The following is an 18,212-nucleotide window of genomic DNA, read 5'->3' on the forward strand; positions in this document are numbered from 1 at the left end:
GCTGGTTGGCCCAACCCTCTCTTGGGAAACCAAAGCCTAGAGGTTACCTGTCAAAGTCGCAAACTAGTCAGTAGCAGGGCTGGGATGAGTGTTCTTTTCACTAGCCACCATCACATACAGAGGAAGTCTTGGCCAACTGCCATAAATGACTGAAGGGAGAAAACGATTTTATGCGGTCTGTGAGCAGATCAGCGAAGGGGCTTCCGTGGCTCAAGATTGCCTGGCAAAGGGCAGCATCGAACCTCCCAGTAATGACTTCTGAGGGAGGAGAAGGAAAAGAGGAGTACAGATAAATTTATTAGTTAAATACTGATTTTACAGCCATTTCACCTTAAGACAATGTTAACAGGTTTGTGGGTCAGGGAAGGTATATGAGGGTGGCCTTCATGGAAGAAAGCAACGTAATGATGATTAAAACAGAATCTTGGTTTAAAAATATTCTCTGCTACAGCCAGTAGGATTTTGGGGTTGGGAGCTGGGGATTTGGGGGAAAGATGTGGTAAGGCCACAGTCAGCTACAGGTCTGTTGACGATGAGGACGAGGAAGGAGAAGTCTTTGCGAGGAGCTCCAGCATCTCGGGCAGAAACGGCAATATGAAGAGGAGAAGAAGGCCAATTCCAGGACAATACAAGGGCCGGACACTCCCTCAAGGCCCACCCTCAGTGACTTCTCTTATCGGTTGTTGTCTTTCCATTAAGTTTTTGTCATGTTGTGTTTGTTTGCTTTGAATGTATGTTGCAAGATCTCTAGCTTTTTGCCTCCTGGACAGAAGATGTCTTCTGGGGAAAGGATGTAGGTAGGTGCAGGGGCTCCGCATCCCTCGGATGAACTCGGCCTGCTGTCTGAACAAGAGACACAGCTCCGCAGAACAAGAGGGTTGTCCACGAGATCCAAGCACAAGAATTCACGGAAACCCCCTGCCCACCCCCGGGGCTGGTGTCCACCAGACACGCTCTTCTGAAGGATCTCAAGTCTTAGGTGAGTGTTTGTCAAACTCGCTTTAGCAGCAGAACTTTTTTTGTACTTACTTGGGACCCACCTGTGTGTGAAGGGGTGGATGAAGGATTTGGGGGGACAGGCGTGGGGGAGGCTGCTGTGTGGCTAAGCTGCCAAGCTCTTGTTTTGTGGAGGGAGAGACATGTTCAAGCTGAAGGCAGAGCTGAATCACTCAGCAGTGGAAGGGATTTTTATTTTCAGAGGCTTTGGGGGTGAGGAGAAGGAGCGGAGGCTTGAGCCTTGGGTCAGGGAAAGGAACTTGGGGGAGGCGAAGTTCCAAGTTGCAATTTTGCCCAAGCCACACGTGGCAGTGGGTGAAGTGGCCCTCTCCTCCATCTCCTCCACGAAGCCCTCAGTAGCATGGGCGCTATATGCAACGTTTCAGGAGCCAAGATTCGGTATTGAGGAAAGCAGGAGTATGCCAAACCTGAAGGGGGAGTGCTGGACAAGGGCAGCAGCTGCCCGGAGGGGCTTGTCGCATCCAAATTCAGGCTGGACCAGGGGTCCCAGAGCCTTCACCCACCCTCAGAGCCCCGGTGCTAGGAACACCATGGAAAAGCCACCATCTTAGGTCATGGTGGTGGAAAGGCAGAGGAGAAAGATATCTTGTCTCTTGTAGGGGAGGGGTAGGGCGGAAAATAAGAAAGAAGTCTCTTACTCCACAGAAGGGACTTAAATGTGCTTGTAGTGAAGGGTGGGTTCTTCCAGATCAGAGTCTGGGTTCTTTCCAGTCGCCTACCCTTGAAAAGGCATCCGATAAAATCCAATACCCACTTCCCCTAAGCCAAATTGTCAACTTCAAGTTTCTTCCCGGTTGTTCTTCTGGAGTTATTCCCCAACAGAGCAGGCTGGCCCCTGGGAGCCCAGAGCCTCATCTCTGCTGTCCTCCAAGTCCCAAGTCTGTGCCGAAATCTGAGGAGGGAAGGAGGTGACATTATGCAGTGATTATGTCCCCATGACTGTCAGCCAAGGCCAGGCTGTTCCAAGGGTCCTGCTTGGAGCTGGCCTGCGGTGACTGGCTGACAGAAGATGCGTAGCCTTGTGGGGAGAGCTTCAGGGCCGAGAGGACTGGGTGGATGGAGGGCCCGTGGCCAGACATCGCACTGACTGAGAACGTCTGAAAACAAAAAGCGCAAGATGAGCTCAACAGAATCACTCCTGAGGGCTCAGGAGGGGAGGTCCGGGCTGGAGAGAGGAGCCCTGGTGCACAGATGTCCCCCAGCTGGCTCCCACCCCAGGAAAGGGATGAGGGGAGAGGGCCCTAGGACAAGGGCAGGACAAGGCACCAAGCAACATTTCTCTCTGTTTTTCCTAACCCCTGTGCTGTGGGACCCAAAGGGTCTGTGTGATTCACCAGCTTCTGAGCACTGTGACCCAGTAGAGGTTTGTAGATATTCTGGTTTCTCAGATGGCTCGGATAGTTACATGAGACATCTTCCACAATCTTATCACCGTCAGAAGAGGTGATCCAGATCCACGCCAATCTTATCCACACCCAGAAGAGGTTCCTGGCTCTCCTGGTCCTATGGGACCCGGGTTCTTTACCCTGACAGTAAAAAGCTCTTTAGGACACAGACTCCCTCAAGTCCATGCAGACGACAGATCAGAGTTAACGGTAACCAAGCTTAGTTACTGCTTAGAAACCATAACCAAGCTCAGAACTTCCCTAATCCCAAATAGGGGAACCAAAGAGGGAAGGGGTTGGGGAGTAGGAATGCCATCATATTTGAAAGAGGGAAAGGACAGGACTGCTGACTCATCTTCTGGACACACGTGAAGCTGGACCTGTAGCCGACCCTCATTAAATGGCAGCCTGCCTGTGACCTCCTCACCAACCCCCTGCCCATCCACCCTGCCCTCCCCACAGTTTCCACACCTCTGCCCACGCCAGGAGGGTCCTCTTCCATCCCCTCCCAAACCTCAAAGAGAAGGTCACACCACCTCTCACTTAGGAGACAGACTTGCTCAGAAAGCCCATGCGCCGCCTCCTAGAACCTTCTACAGTTGTACCTCCCTCCCCCAAAGCATGCAGTCTGATTCAGGTTGTGGCTGTGCCATAATGTGTCCCTCCCCACTCCTGGTCTCTGAAGGTCCTGGCACAGAGGAGCTGCTAATCATCTGTGTGTTGTAGTTGTACGTCCAAATCACTGTAATGTGATCAGATGTGCTGAAATAGACCCTTGTGCAGATAGCCCCTATAGGGCCTCAGGTAGGACCCCAAAGGCACCAGGCGGCTCCTGCTGCCACCTGCTGGGGCCCTGCTGAAGCGCGTGTTCCAGGGCTGACCCAGCCACCTGGTGGCCTGAGGTGTACTATCCCACAGGCAGCCCTATCTCCCTGCCCAGGGATGTACCTGGGCCATGGAGCTGCTGTGCCCATGGTAGGCCGACAGCCCGGGCTCTGTCTTGATGGGGCGCATCTCTTCGCTGCTGCTGGTGGCTGCGTTGCTGGAGTTGCTGGAAGCACTGGTGGCGGGAGGAAGGCTCTCACTACCCGAGGGACCTAAAATAAGGCAGAGTCAGGACACCTAGACCAGGGACAGGGGCGAATGGATGGTGGTCCTTTGAGACAGCCAGGGTAGGTCTGTGCTAACAGCTTTATTTCTATTTGCTGGGGAATGAAGCAGGGCCCTTCATCAGGGCAGGGCAACAATTCTCAAAATGGGACAACTGAAAATATCAGAATTTAAGTGACGGGCTCACCACCCCTTATTCAAACCCTTGAGACTACATGTTTCAGGACTCAGAAGTTTTTGGATTTTAATACTGTATATTATAGAATACTCCCAGCGGAGTCTGAGACAATACTCCATAACTAAGCACATTAATTGTTCTACAGCAAAACATGTGAATATTCACACATGGGATAAATAAAGACTATAAATAGCCTGAGTCTGTTCAGATTAGGTTTTGCTGCCCAATCTAGCTCCCTACACTGGGAATTTCGGATAGGGGGGTGCTGCTCACCTGAACCAAATGCTTGCTCTATCACTGCAACATGTAAAGAGGTGAAGTTACCTAGGGGAATGTGCTGTGCTTCTAAAACAGTGTGGACACAGGGAGAAAGGCTGAAGACCACTGGCATGAGACACAGAAAATAAGATGTAATAATAAATAAGATCTAAAATAAAATACCTAATCAGATATACTGCCAGAAGGGTAAGCCATGGTTGACAAGGAAAATTTATCTGTTTGTCATGCCTTAGATTAGAAGATAAACTTTCCACTGGATCAGCCGATTTATTTTTTCTGCAACTGCAGCATTTCCCAGTGAAATCTCTGATTTGGTAGCAGTACTGAAGAGGGAATGCTCTTGCTAGGAGCATAAGTAGTCCTCATTCTTAATCTAGAAACTGAAAAGGCAAAGTGGCATACTGGACAGGATATGGAGCTTGAAGTGGAAAAACCTGGGTTTTAGGTCCAAGTCTATCCACTCACAGCTGTATGACTCCGGTTAAGTCACTGCCTTCTCTGAGCCCCAGTTTGCTCATTAGTAAAATGCAGATAATTGGTCTCAAGGGGGTCTTTAAGGACCAGGGAAATAGTAATTGTAGAGCAGCTTTCTAGAATGCTAAGTACTACATGATGTTAACTATACTTTGGCTTACAAATCAATCTGTGGATTGAAATTAATGGAATCCTGTCCTCCTAGATCCCTGTTATCTCAAAGAGAACATAATGGAGCTGAGTTCTTGAGTGGCCGCAGTACCAAAGATGGAGGGACCAGTAATGTTCTTTTTCTCTCTGGCCCACAACTGGTCCAGCTGGCCCAGTGCAGCCTTTGCAACTGGAAAGAAGTGTGCAACTTGATTTGAGCCTGCTTCAAAAGCTCCCAAAATTTTGCGTGGTGATGTTACTTTTCACTGGTTATCATTCTCTCCTGAATAGCTGGGATGACGCTTTTTGTGTGTCTCACGTCCATGAAATACAGCCAGACCAACACTAAACCATCCGACACACCTAGAAAACTGATTGGGAGATTAACACAACAATCTGCACAACCTGAACCACAGGATTCAGCAGGTATGCGACACGAAGAGCTGAACTTGGGGAGCAAGAAGCCCCAAAAGGTAGGGAACCCCTTTTGCGGGCGGAGAGAGGACAGAGACTGGGGAGGGGAGGAGCATACGGGAAAAGCACTCCTCCCCAAAAGCAGCTGGAGAGAAAGTGGAAAATTGGAAACAGCCGCAGGGACTAAACTGAATAGCTGGGATGGACAATGCTATCATTATGCCTTGGTAGCCTGAGCTGACCCACTAAGAATACATGACTTTTACATATTCCAAGGGCCACTGAGTTCTTAATATAATTACACACAATGCTTTTACTCACCTGCTGGTGTCTTAGATTTATTAAGGTTCTTGGGCTTCCGTTTTCTGGTTTGAATCCCCTCTTTCCGCATTGCAAGAGGCCTGGGGACCTAGAGAGTTACAAATCAATATATATGGTTTTCTACTTGCACATGATCTGCTACCTTATTTAAACACGCACTCACACTATGAGAAGGCAACATCTAAGCAATTCCTCTACAAATCTTAGGGCTGGGACTAAGTGAATCAGCCCCTGGAGCTCCTGCTGAGAAAGAAACCAATGCTGTTCAAATATACTAGCATACTGTACTATATGCTGTGTACTATACTAGCTCTGGAGAAATGGAAGCTTAAAGACACCATTCCTTTCTTCCAGAGCTTCACAGTTTACTGGGAAAGACAGACAAGTAGGAAACAACCAGACTCATAGATGATGTGGGGGAACAGAAAAGAAACACTAAGCTCTGTCCTCTGCCCGGGAGGAGGGGAAGAGGCACATGACCACATCAAGGAAGGCTTCGCTGAGGAGGTGATGCCTAAGTTGTGGGAGGCTGTCGAGTAGACAAGAGGCAGGCATTTCAGGCAGCAGGAGCAGTATGTGCAAAAGCCTTTAGTTTATCAGCAGTATCAGGACACTGTGAAAGTGAAAACGGGGTGCTATTAATTATGCCAAGAAAATAGGCAGAAACTGGTGCAGCTCAGTGAATTGAGATGTGAAGTCACTCTAAATAGAGCAGCTCCGCACTGTACTGAGTCTGGTTGGAGCAAATTGTGGTGTTTCCATGGGTGGTGGGGAGCAACCAGAGATTATGTTGGGGAGATGGCCCTGAGGCCAGGTCCTGAGATAAACTATCCATCGGCAACACTTTTACGGCACTGACTTCTGATAAACAAGCAGTGACTGTCAAGCATCATGCTCCTGAACCGTTCACAGATGCCTAAATAAGTGTCTGGGGAACAGGCTTGCTGGGTCATCTTTCTAGTATTTTTAAACATGTGCCCTCCTCACAGCTGGTTTCTCTTAGGCCAGGCCAACCCAACTCTTTTAGTTCCTGGTCTGTGCTTTTCTCCTGTATGGCACTAATAAAGGCCATCCCTGAAATACTGAAGGAAAGCAATTGCCACCTGAGAGATTAAACATGGAATGGTTAAGAGAGAAGGGTATCAGAGTACGTGAACTTGAACCTGCCTTCTAGACAACTGAGAGGTCAGTGTTCCCACCTTTGGAGGGAAGTAGCCTCTCCTCCCTCCAGCACCCAGCCCCACACTTTGGCCAACTTGAAGCCCATCCTGACTTCAGAAAAATACAGCCCTCATGTTTATCCCCACCAACCTCAGTACTTGCTTTAAAACAATCATGGTAAAATACACATAACATAAAATTTACCATCTTAACCATTTCCAGTTGTGTTAAGTATATTCACATTGTTGTGCGGTCATCACCACCGTCCACGCCCAGAACACTTCTCATCTTGCAAAACTAACACTCTGTACCCATGAAACACTAACTTCCTATTTCCCCCTCCCCTTGGTCCATGGCAGCCTCCATTCTACTTTCTGTCTCTATGAGTTTGACAGCTCTGGGTACCTCATATGAGTAGAATCGTACAAGATTTGTCCTTTTGTGACTGGCTTCTTTCACTTAGCATAATGACTTCAAGGTTCATCCATCTGGTACTATGTGTCAGAATTTACTTCCTTTTAAAGGCTGGATAATATTCCCTTGTGTGGACAGACCACATTTCACTTATCCATCCATGGACCCTTGGGTTACATTCACATTTGGCTCTTATGAATACTGCTGCTGTGGACATGAGGGTACAAGTATCTGTTCAAGACTCTGCTTTCAATTCTTTTTTGGATATATACCCAGAAGTGGGATTGCTGGGTCATATGGTAATTCTGTTTTTAATTTTTTTGAGGACACAATCTGTTTAACACCTGCATAATATTCCTTTATCAGTTTCTTTTACCATTCCCCTATTGAAGAACAAGAATTTCTTTATCCATTTTCCTCCTGAAGGTTTTTTTTCCCCTCAATTTGCACTATTACAGTGATTCAACAAACATCCTTGATACACTTCTTTGCAGAAGGAAGTGTATTTTCTTATGAATGTTCTTAAGTATATTTTTGGCTATTTTTTTCTCACTATAATAAGAAAACATGGTACACTTCTCGCAATGAGCAGTGAATAAAGTATAGAAATAATGTATAGAAAGTTGGAAGACAACTATATTGTACACCTAAACTGAATATAACATTGTATGTTAACTACACTGGAATTCAAACTAAACACCTAATTTAAAAAAAAAAAAAAGAAAGGAAACATGAAAAAATTCATGTTCATGAAGAATCTTTTCTTAGATTCATGAGACTAAGTAACAACCCCTCCCACTCTACTACCATCAATCCTGTCCCCATGGGGCGATTGAAATACCAGCCTGTTATGTTTCTTACATTTTAAAACATTCTCAAACATGTGTGCACATGTACATATCTATACACGTATGTATGTGTGTATTCATTCACCCACCCATCTGTATCCGTGTGTGTGTTTCACTCACCCTTACTCCCATAGTAAGGGGTCATAGTATGGGGTCATACTATGTACATTACTTTGCAAATGTGTTTTGTTACTCCAGGTCAAGATACATGGCTCTGACTTAATTATTTTTTAAACATCTGCACAATATTTCACACTATAGTTTGTGCCATAGTTTAGTGAACCATTCCTTTAGGAGGCTTTATGACTGTTTCTTGTTTTTGCCACTAGAAATACCACAGCAATAAACAGTTCACACATCATTAGGTACTGATTCTTTTATTGTTTTATAGACTACTTTCCCCAAAGCAGAGCTGCCAAAATCAAAAGATATGTGTGTTTCTTGTCCTTAATAAGAACTACTAGGTTAATTTCCTAATGAATACTTGCAGTAATTCACATGCAAACCAATGACATAGGAGAGTATTTCCCCAAATCCATACCAGCATTTGACTATGCTGGCACCTGACCTTGGACTTCCAGCCTCTAGGAATGTGGAAATAAATTTCCATTGTTTATAAGCCATCCAGTCTGTGGTGTTTTGTTACAGCAGCCCCAACGGACTAACGCAGCCTGGAAGGTCCCTTCTAAATCTAGGTTTCTTTGCTAAGACGGGAAAAATGGATTATGATCTGAAAGTTGGAAGACAAGTAAGAAGTGAATAACGGAAACAAACGTGTGGCCGCTGGTAGGCTGCTCACCCCGCCTGGCGGTGGGGTTACTTACGCCATGGAGCTTCATGTAGAGGCCGCAGGCATTGCACACAGGCTCGCCCTCGGCGTTGCGGCGCCACAGGGTGGTGGTGGTGGTCTGGCAGTTGGCACAGGAGAGGCCCACTCGGCGGGAGGCAGACTGCAACAGAGAAGACAAACCCTTCAAGTCCAAGTAAAAGGCAAATGCTGCTGCTTCTACTTTGCAGGGAGCACCGAGGGGCTGGCCCTAAGTGGGTGGCAGGGTCAGCCACTGTAGTCCTGTATAAGAATCCCAGAGCACAGGGGCGGGGAGCCTGGGTGGCTCAGTCGGTTGTGTCTGCCTTCAGCTCAGGTCATGATCTCACGGTTTGTGGGTTCGGGCCCCACATTGGGCTCTATGCAGACAGCTCATAGCCTGAAGCCTGCTTCAGATTCTGTGTCTCCCTCTCTCTCTCTGACCCTCACGCTCTGTTTCTCCTCTAAAAATAAACAAACATTAAAAAAAAAAAAAAAGAGAATCCTAGAGCACGAGGCGCCTGGGTGGCTCAGTCAACTTCGGCTCAGGTCATGACCTTATGGTTTGTGAGTTCGAGCCCTGCGTCAGGCTCTGTGCTGACAGCTCAGAGCCTGGAGCCTGCTTCAGATTCTGTGTCTCCCTCTCTCTCTTCTGTTTCTCTCTCTCAAAAATAAATAAACATTAAAAAAAAAAAGGAAAAAGAAAAAAAAAGAGCCTAGGGGTGGGGTGGTGAATGAGAACAAGGACTTCAGCTGTAGGAGAAGTAGAGTGAATTCTTTTCCTAACTGTAGCATTAGTGGCATTATCAGTCATTCATGAAAGACCCCAGCAAGCACTGGGCACTGGAGGCAGAAAAGCTTTTCTCAAAAGTAGAATAAATGTGGGCTTCCAGTACCAGGCATGGGTGGTGGGTGAACAATTACTGTATTTGAATACATCAAAGACTGAATGAGCCTTGTGACCAGAGAGAAGGGTAGCATCAGGACTTAACCCCTCTATTTCTCCCTTCCAAATGTACACGAAAGCTAGTTTGTGGTGGTCAAAAGAAAATTCTACTGGAAAAGACCATGGAGCCACAAGCCAAAAACCCTATTACAAACACTTTTCCAGCCAGAGGGCCTGATACACCCTGCTTAATCTCCCTGGGCTTTGGGTTTTATCAACTGATCAGTTGAAACAGGGTAAGGAAGAGTCCACCTTGCTCATGGGATAGATGAGAAAACAGGAGATGTAGGAGGCAAGGCTGGACTGGGAACAAGGAAGCCTGATCTCTGGTTCCAGATAGGAGACTCAGTAGCCATGTGACTGTGGGCAAGGCTGTTAGCTTTTCTGAGCCTCACTTTTCACTTCTGCATAATTAAGGTGTTAAAGTAGATGGTCTGGAACATCCTTGTAGCTCAAGCTCACTCTAAAGGGATGAGACATTACTATGTTGCCAACCACCCACCCAACTCCTTAACCCGCTTCCTTTTCAAGAGGACTTGAAAGGGGTGCCTGGGTGGCTCAGTCAGTTGGGCGCCTGACTCCTGGTTTCAGCTCAGGTCATGACCTCACCCTTACGTGAGTTCCAGCCCTGCATCAGCTCTGTGCGGACAGAGCAAAGCCTGCTTAAGATTCTCTCTCTCCCTCCTTCCCTCCCTCCCTCTCACTCTCTCTCTCTCTCTCTCTCTCTCTGCCCCTCCCCCACTCCTGCTGTCTCTGTCTCCCTCAAAAATAAATAAATAAACTTAAACAAACAAACAAACACGACTTGAAGTCCAGAATTCAAAACCTAGGCATTTCCCATCTAAGTGTGAGCCCGAAAGCCGGGGGCCAAGAGGAGGAGGGAAGGGCAGACTCGAGGAGCCGGGCACTTGCTTACCAGCCGGCGCTGGGGCTTGATAAGGGGCCGGTTGATGCCGTTCATCTTGTGGTAGAGGCCGCAGGCGTTGCACAGGTAATGCCCTGTCCCGTCGCGCCTCCAGAGCGGGGTGGACATGGCCCCACAGTTGACACACTCTCTGCCTTCTGAGAAGTCATCAAACATGTCTACTGGGTGGAGAGTAACACAGAGGATTCATTCTTTGTTGGGGCCCAGAAATCTTACACTGGGAAATCTAGAAATAATGTCTTTTCCTTGCAAGAAGTAAAAAGATGGATCACCTCAGGCTGCCTCCCATTTCCTGACTCTGGCCTCAACCCCTGGAGTGGATAGTTTTACTCCCGGGCATCCCAGACATCACAAGGCTCTCACCAGTCACAAGAAAAAGAAAAGTCGGGCAGCGACCACCGGCAGCCTGGATTTTGATCCCTATCTCTCTTTCAGAGCCTGTATCCCTGAAGGTCTCACCCAACACTGAATTCTGCCCAGACCTTTTTCCTCACTTTTCCCTTCAAAATGGAGATCCCTTTCCATTTCAATTAAAAAAAGAAAAAATTTACTCTGGGAAATTAGAAAATAAAATGTGTAAAGAAAATACAAATCATATGTAATCCTATGACTGCAAGATCACCAGTGTTATTAACATTTTGTTCTATTATATCCTTTGCAGTACTTTATATATTGACGTATATTTGTGCCTAGTCAAGGTCAAGCTATATAATTTTGAACCAACTGTTTTCACTTGATACCAAGGCATTTCCCACATTAGACATTCTTCATAAACTTGGGGTGCCTGGGTGGCTCAGTCAGTTAAGCGTCCAACTATTGGTTTCAGCTCAGGTCATGATCCCAGGGTCATGGAACTGAGCCCCTCGTTGGGCTCTGTGCTGGGCGTAAGCCTGCTTTGGATTCTCTCTCTCTCTCTCTCTCTCTCTCTCTCTCTCTCTCTCTCTCCTCTCTTCTTTCTCTCTCTCCCTCTGCCCCCTCCCCTGCTCTTGCTCTTTCTCTCTCAAATAAAACACATGAAAGTTTTTAAAAATTCTTTGTAAACTCATTTAGCACAGTATATTATCATCATACAAATGTGCCATCCTTTATTATTATTATTAAACTTTTACTCAATCACTATCCAGCTTCCAATTTTTGTTTTGTAAACACAGCTCATTTGGTGCACAAATCTTAGCATTTCTGCTTATTCTTTTAGGGTGCTCCCCTAGAAGTAGAATTACTGAACCAAAGGGACTACATTGTTTGAAATTTTGAAATCATTTTCATCATTTCATCATTTCAGTATCTGTTTGATATGCTGGATCCTGGTCTGACATGTTTTCCTGCCTACTGCATAAAATGAAGGCCCGCACTGCAAGCAACTGTGACTTAGTGTTGCTCACACTCCCACGGGCACGTTGCCATCATGGTCAGTCTCCTGCAGTCGTTGACAAACCCGCTGCATCACCATCTTTACCGTCCAGGTCTACAGAATTTGACAATCGACAAATTTCACTCCTGCCCATTTCAGTTGCCCTGGTGAGATAGGCTGGGGTGGGCTTCTTATTCCCTATGATCTGTATAAAGCCTGGCTCAGAACTTCCAGAAGTCTCTCTGACTCCATGTACCTGCTTCCTATTTTGAAAAATATTTTACATCCTATCCCGATTTTTCATCCCTAAGTACAGCTACCCTGGTATTAGGGTAGTTCTTGTCCTACCTCCAGAGGTGGGAGTGGGATCTTGTCTAGTAATGGGGGGGGGGATATTTGGAAGGGAGGGTTTTTAAGAGCTCTCCCTCCACCAGGACCTAGCACTGGGGTTTAAGGTCCCACATTCTCTAGCTCTGTGGCCCAGCTACTTGCTCTAAGGGAATGCGGGCTGAAGAAGAGCATGGTGGGGGGCCCTCTCCTCAAGTCTGGGTACACAAACAGTCATTTGCACCTGCAAACAAGTAGCTGTGTGTCCACAACGAGTCAACAATGTGCAGGTGTGAGGGGCTATTTGCTCAAGCCAGGGAGCTGAGCACACACAGTCACAAGAGAGGCTATTTTTGCACCTGGGTCACACTGAGAACCCTCCAGCAAGGTCACCTGCTTTCAGAGCCACACACAAAACGGCAACTGCTGTCCACAGTTTGCTTCCCCATGCCTGGGGGAGGCAAGCAATGAGCCCGCACACCACCCTCACTACCATCACCGCCAACACAGCCACTACCACCTGCAAACTGGCATGTGCTGACCTTGCCCTGAGCCAGTAAGCCCTGTTCCCTTGGCCCAGGCCTTCCCACAAGGGAACTGGGAAGGCCAAGGGAGTTCACAGAAGGACCTTCGAACAAGGAGGGGCTTTGGCAATGTCATCCTTTTGGTGGGGATCTGCTGTAAACACTAGATGGCGCTACAGCCTCACAATTGAACCAAGACAGTCGTCTAGCCTAAACCATGCCTGGGAGTGGAGGACTTTTCTAGATCATTTTTCCAGTCCAAACCTAATGCAACCCTCTTACTCTCTCTCTTTTTTTTTTTTTTTTTTTTTTTTTTTTTTATCACGGAAAGAGCTAAACATACTCAAAAGTGGACAGAACGAACTCTTATTTAATCATCAGCCAGCTTCCAACAAGCTGTGGCCAGTCTGGTCTCATGTATCTCTCTACTGACTTTCCTCTGTCTTGTATAACTAAAGAAAATCCCAGACACTCTACCATTTTGCTCATAAATATTCCAGTATGCAGCTCTCACAGATAAAGATGCACTCTCCTCCTTTTAAAGATAGGCAAACCAGCTTCTTTCCTATGTTTTAGTTTATCTAAAGAAGCCTCTACAGACAAAAATCTCATAATCTGTTCTCTTGGAGGGGAGATGTCCTCTTCTCATCACACTTAAGGTATTACATGCAGGGACAGAATCTCATTGAAGGAACCATCTTTGAAATTATAGGTCTCTTAGGTGGTGGTTACTGGCCTTATGCTGCATTGAGACCCCAACACAAAAGTTTGCCTTAGAAATTCCTTCACATTTGCCTGACAGAATTGGTTACACACTTGAGCAACTATTTTACTAGCCAGGGAAAGGCACTGGAGGTTGGCAAATAACGTATTTACCACCAACAAATGTTTACTGAGCATCAGCTTTTTAAGCCCTCTGATAGATGTCACAGATGCTAAGAGGGAAACTTATTCTCAGAATGCTAATAACCTAGTTGGGCAAATTGAGCCAAAATATCGATAATGGGTAACAATATTACTCAACTCATATTCAGAACATACCTTAACCTAATTGGGGATTTGGATGGCAAATACTTCTTGCCTAGGGTAGGAAATGCAGAAGTCAGACCCAGATTGAAGGGTCAGGTGTTAACAACGGTAGCCAAAGGAAGAGAATGGATAGGAGGTCAAGGCCATGCTTCCTAAAGATACGCTCTCAGACATCCCATGTCTCTCTACAATCCACTACACCTCCAAATCTACAGAGATTTCCCTATTTTCTACCAGAAAGTCTTGTACCATCCAACCTACTCAATAAGATGTTATAAAATTTTAGATGATTATTGCAAAGACAATGTAACAATAAAGGAAAAGGAAAACCCTGCATGTTAAATGAAAAATGCAGTACAACAAAATGCCATATCCATTGTGATGGCAGCTAAGCCCACCAGGAAGGAAGTTTTTCTTGGGCCAGTTATTATGATATGGGCTTTTCTTTTTTTTATTTTATTTAAAAAATTTTTTTTAAATATATGAAATTTATTGTCAAATTGGTTTCCATACAACACCCAGTGCTCATCCCAAAAGATGCCCTCTTCAATACCCATCACCCACCCTCCCCTCCCTCCCCCTCTCCATCAGCCCTCAGTTTGTTCTCAGTTTTTAAGAGTCTCTTATGCTTTGGCTCTCCCCCACTCTAACCTCTCTCTGGGCTTCTCTTTCTTAAAAATGCCATTCTGGGTGGCTCAGTTGGTTAAGTGCCCAACTCTTGGATTCAGTTCAGGTCATGATCTCATGGTTTCATGAGTTCAAGCCCTGTATCAGGCTCTGTGCTGGTAGCACAGAGCCTGCTTGGGATTCTCTTTCTGTCTCTCTCTCTCTCTCTCCACCCCTCCCCACTCACACTATCTTTGTCTCTCTCCAAATGAATAAACTTAAAAATTAAAAAAACCCACCATTCTGTAATGTCATATTGCCTATTTTTAAAAACCTGATTTAAAATAAACAAAACCAGGGGTGCCTGGGTGGCTCAGTTGGTTAAACCTCCGACTTAGGCTCAGGTCATGACCTCACAGTTCATGAGTTCGAGCCCCAAGTAGGGCTGTGTGCTGACAGTTCAGAGCCTGGAGCCTGCTTCAGATGCTGTGTCTCCCTCTTTCTCTGCCCCCACTTACTCTCTCTCTCTCTCTCAAAAAATAAAATAAATATTAAAAACAAAAAACAGAAAACAAAACCAGAAAAATTTTTGATCACGTTAAGCAGCTCCCAGTCCGCTATGGGGGTGGGGTGGAGGTGGGGACTATTCTCTCTTGCATCTGACACACACACACACACACACACACACACACACACCCTACCTGGGACAGAAGGAAGGAGAGAACGGAGTTCAAACCTTGCTGCTTAGCAGCCAGGCTGCCATAAATAGGAGGTAAGGCAGTGAGGGAGCCCCACACCAGCCTGAACATCTGGCAGCATGGACCCTGGTAACAACCATCTCTTATTCCTTCATTAGAAGTGCACTGGGGGGTGGGGTGCCTGGCTGACTCAGCCAGCAAAGCCTGCAACTCTTGATCTCAGGGTTGTGAGTTGAGCGGAGAGATTACTTAAAAAATCTTGGAAAAAAAATTAAGAAATGCACTGGGTGAAACTTCCCATAGGGCCAGCAGGCGGTGGTCTGAAGCCAGTTTATAAGCCAGATTTCCAAGGGCACAGCTATGACCTTCACTTACGAAAGTCCCACCTACCCAGTGCTGAGCATCATGGGAATGGGTCCAATCACTTAGAGGGCAGTGGGAATTCAACTCTCTCGGAAGTGGGTCAGCATTACCCCACATTGGAGAAAAGACTTGTAATAATAGTTGTAAAGTACTTTGCAAATGAGAGGAAAAACTCACAACAATGGCTGTAAAGTGATTTGTAAACACCAAATGAGATAACAATGATGGATGATTGTTAGGTTTGGAGGGGTGGAGAAGGAGTGGGAAGGCCAGGGACAAATCTTCAGGAGGGATTTTTGCAGGAGGGAGGGGATAGATAAAAGAGCTAGGAGATTTGGGAATCTGACCTTTTCTCAAACCACTGGGGCCATGCTCAGAATTGTAAACTGTGTATCACTCCCAGACTTGACCAAGTTGGAGGCTGGTGGGCAGGGAACGAACTGGCAACGTGGTTCACAAGGGACACTTATGAGGTCACAAGGCTGCTGTTCATAGGCAATAGTAATTAATGACTCTTATCAATCAGAAACACAAAATGAATTGGGTCCTAACCCCGAGAAAGGGGATCTAACTCCTCACCTCCATCCATGACCCACTTCAGAAAACATTGTTTTTAAAGAGGGCAACAAACTCAGCCTGATGTCGTAGACATCCAATTTATTACGGGTGTTCCTAGGAATCACTTCTCCCCAAGTGCCTGAAAGAAAAATGTGGGCCAGGAGGTTGAAGGATCCCACCCCTGACTTCCCCCACAGAGAACTGACACAATCAAAGGCAAAGGCTTCGACCTCTCCCCTGACCTGCTCCATCCATCTTGGGGAACCCACCCACAGGCAGGGCTAAGCAAGCCAGGGCTGGTGAGAGAGGGTTTCGGCTGCCTCCATTTTGACCTCAAACTTTTTAGTTGGATTCTTCTTTCCAGCTTGTCTCTAGACTCAGGCAGAAGACCCTGAGGGTAACGCATCCCTGCTGGGAACTCAAAGGACCCCCTCCTCAGGGACTACCCTCAGCCAGCAAGACCCTGCCCAGGACTGACTCCAAGACAGCGATCGGTCTGACTTTCACTGCCCACCTGCACAGACCCACGGACCTTTGCCCCACGTTTTCCTTATATAAACCTGGAAGTGTTTTCAGCACTTTGGAGACCGCCTTTCAGATGCTAGTCCACTGTCTTCCCGGGTTGGCCTCACGGAAAGAAATTCCTTTCTGGTTTTGCCACCATTGGTCTCTCTGCCTCTGGATTTTGTCAGTGGGGAGTGGCCAAACCTGGTCTGTTTGGGGCCCCCAGAGTCAGGTGAGCTTGCACCCCCGTGCCCTAGATACACTGGGAGAAAGAAAAAAGGAAGAGGGAGAGGGGCAAAGTAGGAGGAACAAGAAAAAGGAATCAGAGGTCAGGGTCATGGTTGGCAGCACTAGGTAAGCACTGCCCGAAAGCTGGCTTTGTCCCCCAACTGCCAGAGGTCAAGCTCAGGCCGGTGGGCACTGCCACATGAATGCCAGCCCACCGGGTTGGTGCCACAGAGCCTGGTTCTGCTCTGCTGTAGAGGTGCCCCTCAGGCTTCCGTCTTTTGAGGGATTTCTCTTGCTAGAGAAAGCTGGGTCTTGAGCCAGAGCCCATGTTGAGCCCCTTCCTTCACCCTCAGATGCGGAGACTATCTGACCTCAGGCCCTCTACTATTTCCATGGGGGGCACTGAAGCCCCAAACATTTGCCATCTGTCTACTCTACTGACCCCTGTAGCAAGTGCTGGACATAGAGATCTAGCAGACACAACTGGGGCAAGACCCCTGCCCAAAGTTGTTTTGGTCTGGCTGGGGATACACAATTCAAAACAAGGAATTCTATTAAATGTGACAAACTGCAATGGCACCTAGGCTTTTCCACTCACCCCCACCTCCCCGTCCTCCGTTACACATCTTTAGCTGTCCTAGATCACTCCACAATCTGAGGAGAGAAGACACATAAACACAATGGAAATTGCCCATGCTCTGGGCAGCCATTCAATGCTACAAAACTGCAACCAGAGGGGATCCAAGGCCTGGGCGATGCCAGAGGAGGTACCCGTCCAGAGACCTCCCCCAGAGCCAAAGGGGCTTCAAGAACAAAGTCCCTAGCCCCACCCATATGTCCCTTGCTGAACCCCAGCCCTGCTGTCCCATCCAAAGTTCACCAGAGATTGTGTATGGATTTCCTGACAGGCCTGGATCTGTCCCCGGGACTGGCGCCTGGGTCTGGGGCACAAGGAGCAAACAGATCCTGAGGTTTTTCTGGCAGCCTGAGCCTTTGGTCTTCTGGGCTTCGTCAGGCTTGGCCTGTGACAGGAGGCTGCCAAGGGGAAGGCGGACGCAGCTCCAGCAGCATCCAGGCTGGCAGGGATTAGGGCACCTATTCTGAAAGCTGAACAGAAACGGTTCCCGCCAGGCCTGGCAAGAGTGGGCCATTAGCGTCTGCGGCCTCTGCTTCAGAGCGCTGAAGGACAAAGACGTCAGCGATTCACAGAGATAATCAACTACATTCTGACTGCGGTTTCATGAGATGCGTAACATCGTCAGAATCTTACAACCAAGGAAATGGAAAATAATCTATATGAAACATTTAGCGTGCTACATTTCTTAATAGTGGCTGAATAATAGGAGAGAGAGACCTTTAAACTTTTCTCCAGGCGAATATTGTAATTGCACTGGAAATAAACTTTCACCTTTACACACACATATACACACAAACAAAAAAACACTGTTGTTCTTCTAGGAGCCTGGCTTCAGGTTTAGAAGGAAAGTTAAACGTGACTCAGGTTAAAAAAAAAAAAAAAAAAAAAAAAAGGAGAAAGAACATTCTGAGAGGAAGGAAAAAGCATCAAAAACAAAAAGGGAGGAAGAGAGAAAGAAAG

At 46.9% G+C, this 18,212-nt stretch overlaps 1 protein-coding gene across 3 annotated transcripts in view; it reads right to left on the reverse strand.

Annotated features, from left to right (window-relative positions):
* Positions 1–276: 276 nt before the first annotated feature.
* Positions 277–18,212, reverse strand: part of GATA4 (GATA binding protein 4) — an 80,799-nt gene continuing 62,863 nt past the window's right edge. For 2 of the 3 annotated variants that reach the window (XM_049631374.1, XM_049631373.1), the window contains exons 3-7: positions 10,419–10,588; positions 8,576–8,701; positions 5,329–5,416; positions 3,351–3,499; positions 277–2,114 (exon numbers count right to left, since the gene is read on the reverse strand). In XM_049631374.1, coding sequence (XP_049487331.1) covers positions 1,932–2,114; positions 3,351–3,499; positions 5,329–5,416; positions 8,576–8,701; positions 10,419–10,588 — 716 coding nt within the window. In that variant the 3' untranslated portion in view covers positions 277–1,931. The remainder of the gene's footprint in view (positions 2,115–3,350; positions 3,500–5,328; positions 5,417–8,575; positions 8,702–10,418; positions 10,589–18,212) is intronic. The other variant, XM_049631376.1, reaches the window with a different exon arrangement.

Source organism: Panthera uncia, chromosome B1 (assembly GCF_023721935.1).
Source record: "Panthera uncia isolate 11264 chromosome B1, Puncia_PCG_1.0, whole genome shotgun sequence".
Lineage (NCBI taxonomy): Eukaryota > Metazoa > Chordata > Mammalia > Carnivora > Felidae > Panthera > Panthera uncia.